This window comes from Fundulus heteroclitus, chromosome 24 (assembly GCF_011125445.2).
Source record: "Fundulus heteroclitus isolate FHET01 chromosome 24, MU-UCD_Fhet_4.1, whole genome shotgun sequence".
NCBI classification, from domain to species: Eukaryota; Metazoa; Chordata; class Actinopteri; order Cyprinodontiformes; family Fundulidae; genus Fundulus; species Fundulus heteroclitus.
The window spans coordinates 21,549,755-21,555,390 of NC_046384.1; the positions used below are offsets into that span (position 1 = coordinate 21,549,755).

The 5,636-nt window shown below is 38.6% G+C and overlaps 1 protein-coding gene across 11 annotated transcripts in view; it reads left to right on the forward strand.

Moving 5' to 3' along the window:
- The window catches only part of dock9b (dedicator of cytokinesis 9b), an 89,470-nt gene extending 84,098 nt beyond the window's left edge, over positions 1–5,372 (forward strand). For 6 of the 11 annotated variants that reach the window (XM_036127974.1, XM_036127972.1, XM_036127964.1 and 3 more), the window contains 5 exons: positions 973–1,183; positions 1,516–1,706; positions 1,785–1,885; positions 3,032–3,170; positions 4,737–5,372. In XM_036127974.1, coding sequence (XP_035983867.1) covers positions 973–1,183; positions 1,516–1,706; positions 1,785–1,885; positions 3,032–3,170; positions 4,737–4,850 — 756 coding nt within the window. In that variant the 3' untranslated portion in view covers positions 4,851–5,372. Of the gene's footprint in view, positions 1–972; positions 1,184–1,515; positions 1,707–1,784; positions 1,886–3,031; positions 3,171–3,418; positions 3,427–4,736 lie in introns of all 11 variants that reach the window. The other 5 variants (XM_036127968.1, XM_036127965.1, XM_036127967.1 and 2 more) reach the window with 2 other exon arrangements.
- The last annotated feature ends 264 nt before the right edge of the window (positions 5,373–5,636 follow it).

Sequence of the window (5,636 nt, forward strand, 5' to 3'; positions counted from 1 at the left end):
GCGTCACTTCGTACCCACGGGGGAATGTTTATTAAAGGAGCAATAAGTAATACTGACACCTAGTGTTGCTGATCGGAACAACACATACACAACAGCTTCACGGAGAACAGCCTTTTCTCAATGCTGTGAAACTCTACTGAATTTTTGCTTCCACAGGATAGATATGTAATGTTGTATTTTGTTCTATTTCTGGTCTCCTTCTCTTACTGGTTTCTATGTTATCAGGCTGCTGCTCTTTTGCCACGATAAAATACCAAATCATGCGCTCTGTTTTGTGAACCCTGGGAACTCTCATATGATTGGCTCAGGAACCAGGAAGTAAACACGGGCTACACGCTGAACTGAAGTAGTTCCGGACCGTACCTCTAGGTTTGAAAGGAGAAAAACGTGACTAAGACATTGTTGATGGAGAGGACCGATTGTTGATAGGGAATGTTACTTCCATGGCAGGTGACAAATGAGAATGATTTTGGTTAATTTTACAGCAGATGTCTTACTTATTGCTCCTTTAAATGTGCAACTCATGAATAATCAGTTATTTCACCCCTTTGCCAATTTAACTATTTGTATTTTTGGTCTTTTAATGGACTTTTTCCAGATATGAAAAAAAGTCCATGTGGAGTTTTGTGAGGAATACGGATCAATTCATAGGGATAAGGGGAACGATTTGTACCCCATATGAAAAGTTGTTTTTTTTTACTCATGTTCTACTGTAAAGAAACATCATCGTGCTACTTGTACTGTATATGGGTACAAAACGGTTTGTCTATGAGTGTGAAACGGATTTGTAGAATAGATGGCGACGCAAAATCAGGGTACACACTGGCAAATTGACCCTGATCGTTATAAGAACTATTATTACAGTTTAGATGAAACAAACAAACAACAAAAAAACGTGGGTGAATACACAATGAAAGCCAAGTTTCGTTAAACCAAGTTTATCAAAACTTTCTCTACCTTTTGGACTCGCAGGTTAACCCAAAAGACCTGGATTCAAAGTACGCCTACATCCAGGTGACTCACGTTACGCCTCACCTGGATGACAAGGAGCTGGACGACAGAAAAACCGACTTCGAGAAGAGCCACAACATCCGGCGCTTCGTGTTTGAGACGCCGTTCACCGTTTCGGGCAAGAAGCAGGGCGGAGTGGAGGAGCAGTGCAAAAGGCGCACAATACTAACCAGTAGGTCGCGCACCAATCGCTTTCTGTCTTCCTCGTTGCTGTTTGTTGTTGTTGATTACAAAGCGTCACTTTTTCTGCCAGCCTCTGTAAATGTAATCAGATATGCCGAGGTGGGGTTTATTACTCTTCAATCCATGTGATCTCAAGGTTCAGGCGTTATCTAGCTGTATAAATAATCATGTTTACTCATCATGACCTGAGCTAATTTGTGAGTGTTTATGTTTCGTGGACGCAGTTTCAGATCCTGTGGACAAGCTACCATAGGTTTAGAAATCAGGCTGCAGGATATGACCGGCTGTAATAACCGGCCTTTTCTCACTCCCATCCCCCAGCAACCCACTGTTTCCCTTACGTTAAGAAGCGCATAGCGGTCATGTACCAGCACCAGAGCGACCTGAGCCCCATAGAGGTGGCCATAGATGAGATGAGCGCTAAGGTGGCCGAGCTGCGGCTGCTGTGCTCGTCCGCCGAGGTGGACATGATCCGGCTGCAGCTCAAGCTGCAGGGCAGCATCAGCGTTCAGGTACGGCAGACCAGGCTCGACGGCACCGAAATGGCGACACGGCTGCGAAAATCATTCGACTTTCCGTTGTTTTTCCAGGTCAACGCGGGTCCCCTCGCGTACGCCAGGGCCTTTCTAGATGACAGCAGTGCCAAGAAATATCCAGACAACAAGGTCAAACAGTTAAAAGAGGTCTTCAGGTACCGATTACCGGCTAAAACGCTTTCCAGAATTAAAACACGTTTTTTTGCCTCGTCACATTTAGGGGTGTGCAAAATAATCGTCATGACGATGCATCGCGATTCTAATTTTCGCGATCTACTGCGTCGATTCTTGACGCCAAGTATCGATTATTAATTTAAAAAAATGAATGAATAAAATTGCATGAATGGTTGGCGAACATCAGCCAAAAACAAGTGGAATACAACTTCATTGGTTTAAAGGACCATGTAAACGGCACTGATTATCCTTATTTTGTTATTTTAAGTTTTATAAATCCTAAGCACTTTTTGTCAGTGTGTCCACTCCAGTAACAGTAATATTTGTTTTCATGGCAATACCTCCAAAAGTTGTTTCAATAAATACAGCTATGTATGAATTCAGTTTCTTTCTGTTATGTATCAATTGAAGACACTTTCCAGATACACAGCTAGTCAGTCACTCGTAGTGTCTGTATTTTTTCTAACAGTGTTTAGTGAAAATATCACAATGCATCGCGATACATCGCAATAATTTAAGTATCGTGATGCATCGTGATAGAATCGCATCGTGACTTCGTTGGCAATACCCACCCCTAATCACATTGTGATTTTATTCAATAGATATTTACAAATTGGCACATAATTGTGTAGAGGAATATTTTTTTTAGCAAATAAAATGTTGAACACTGTGGCGTTCATATGTATTTAGCCCCCTTTACTTTAATAATCCTGAATAAAACTAAGCATGGAGTCCTTCAGAAATAAAATATAAAGTGGGCTGTTTGCAATTTATTCTCCATACAAATCCAGCAGTTTTGTGACAGCATCAGAGAATCTTAATGGTGGCAGGATCATGGTTAGTTAAAAAGATAGTTGGTTAGAGAGCACTAATTTGAAACAAACGTTTCGTTGAGACCTACCTCTGCACACACCCTTAAATGCACCATCCCCATGGAGGAACGGGGTGGTGGCAGCATCATGCTGTGGGGATGATTTTCTTCAATCAAGTATTGACTCAGGGGGCTGAATATAAATGCACTTGACACTTTTGAGATTTTTATTAGAAATAATTTTGTGTTGGCCTTTTCCACATAAAAACCTAATAAAAACAAATTGCCTCGCCCCGCTTTGTCCGTACCTCTTCAGGCAGTTTGTGGAGACCTGCGGTCAGGCGCTGGGAGTGAACGAACGGCTGATTAAAGAAGACCAGCAGGAGTATCACGACGAGATGAAGGCCAACTACAGGGACATGATCAGAGAGCTGTCAGACATCATGCACGAACAGGTAAAAGATGGAAAATGTTATATTCTGGGACATGGACTCTCCAGTCTTTTTGTGATATCATATTTATGTTTGTAATTTAATTGTCAAAAATGTCATAAGGATGTTTTCTAACTGCTCATTCTAGTTGACATTAACACTCGAGCATGATGCACCGTAATATATAGCTAATTGGTGATGCTGTCAACATTAACTGTAATTACTAACCTTGTTTTTCTTTCTTTCTGCTCCCTTTGTGCTGCCTTTGGCAGATTGGATGGTAAATGCTGTTGTCATTTGATACATAAATGTGGATGTACCATTAAGAAACTGTGTTAAAGCTGAAGCCTGAGTTTTTGAGGAATTTTCTTAAACTATTTTTCCAATTTTTCATTAATCCTTCTTACAAATCTAAATGATCTTTTTCTGTTAAAAGTGAGGTCTATTCTAACACCACCTGCTGTGGCTCGTCAGGTCAGGCTCTGAAATGAAAAATTACTTCTATGCATTGGTTTCCATTGATAGATTAAAAAAAAACTAATAAGCATTTTAAAAGGAAAATTTACATTTTGAGACAGTTTGATTGGCTTGTATTTAGATTTAGTTCATTACTCGATACGACGGCGTATTAGAGCCTAATAGTCCGTCACCCAGCGTCCGTCAACACATTGATTGATTTGTAACACAAATATTTACATCTGAAACCCTTATGTGCGCAGGAATGTAATTAAAATGTTGAAATAAAATGTAGATGTAAATTGACAAAACTGTTTTAAATCAAAAAGAGTTTGAGCTTTGATCTGGAAAAAAGCCATGTTGATTTTTAATTTTAGATTTAAATTTAACTTTGAATTTCAATCAAATTTATAGGGTATTGTAGCATGCAGATCCAATATTGAATTTCCATAGAATTAGCTTTTAAATTTAAATTAAAGTTCTACTTTCAAATAAGAATTAAAACTGAGTTTGGAATACAATCCTAAATATATGTAGGTTATTTTAGGCTCCAATGTAAAAGGAATTTTGCATTGGAGCCTGAATTGGAACATGTTTTTTCAAAGCTGAATTTAATATTTAATATAGCTGATATTATTATTATTATTATCATCATCATCACCATCATTGCCTTGGATCTGAGCTGGAATTTGATTAGAATATTTCAATTTTGAAAACTTTGTAACTTCATATTTGAATCGGAATTTTACTTTTGGTGTGAATATTTAAAATAATCTAAACGAGAAATGAATTTTCATTTGAATTCAGAATGTTGCTTTTTATCTTGACATGCATATCCCAAAAGTGTCAGTTTATTTTGTTTACTTTTATATTTAAAATGCTCCAAGATCCCTTTTATTGTCAATTAGTCAACTCCAATTAACGTTTACTAGAGATCCTTTAGCGAGCTAAAAGGTCCAATTAGATATACTAAATGAAAACCGTTCAATCTAGTCCAGATAGATCCAAATTCTAAATAGATCACTCTGTTTTTATATTTTAGGATATTTTAAGACGGGGATTTATTTATACTAATTGGATTAAATAGGGAAATTCAGTAAAATGCAGTGAAGTGAAACGTCTGTTTTCCTCTAGATAAACGCAGTGGAGGATGGTTCGAGGAGTACCCTGTCCGACTCCATGGGCATCTTCAACGCCATCAGTGGCACCCCCAGCACCAACTCACATGGGTCAACCACCATCCTCTGAGTGGGCCGTGCCACGCCCGTCCTCCATCACCCGTAGCGACCGGTCGAACTCTCCGAGGAGTAAAACGGGGCAAATTCACCGAAGACGCGTCGCATTATTTCTGTCCGTGTGACCAGCTGAAAAAAAAAAAAAAAAGGTGTATTCCAGTCTTTTTTTTTTCTTGTTTCCTATGGAGACTTTAGTTTATGTTGTTGAAGTGTTCACTTTGACGGATATTCCTTTGTTGTGTTGGTGGGGAAGACATAAACTACATGATATCTTAAAGGTGCAACAACCACTACTGTGACTGAAAACATATTGTTTTCTCCTCCTTCGAGTGTCTGAGGCACCTCGAACTTTAGTATTTGTTAGGCTCTCAGTTATGTACAGGCGCCTTTACAATGCAGGCTGCTGCTCTAGCTGTACACCTATTAGTGATCATGTACAGTATTTTTGAAATACTTAGGAAAAAAAAAAAAGATTTTCCATCAAAACCCAGTGAGAGCAGATACATTTTGTATTTCATTTTTTTTTTTTTTTAAATAAATCAATCTTCTATTTTAGGCCAACGGAGCTGTTTATAACCTGTCTAAAGCCAAGTAAATCACGTTTTGACCTATTTTATGAATTGCGTGTGCAACATTTCACGGTTACCGAGGCTACCTACAGAACAAAAGGCCAAAGATGATGGAAGATCTAAACCAGGACAAGGGTGTTCGAGTTTGTGTTCAGCGCCTTCTTTGTCTGTAATATAGATTTGTTTTATTATCTGGGAGCTTAAATTAAATAGAAAACATTTTTACTCAG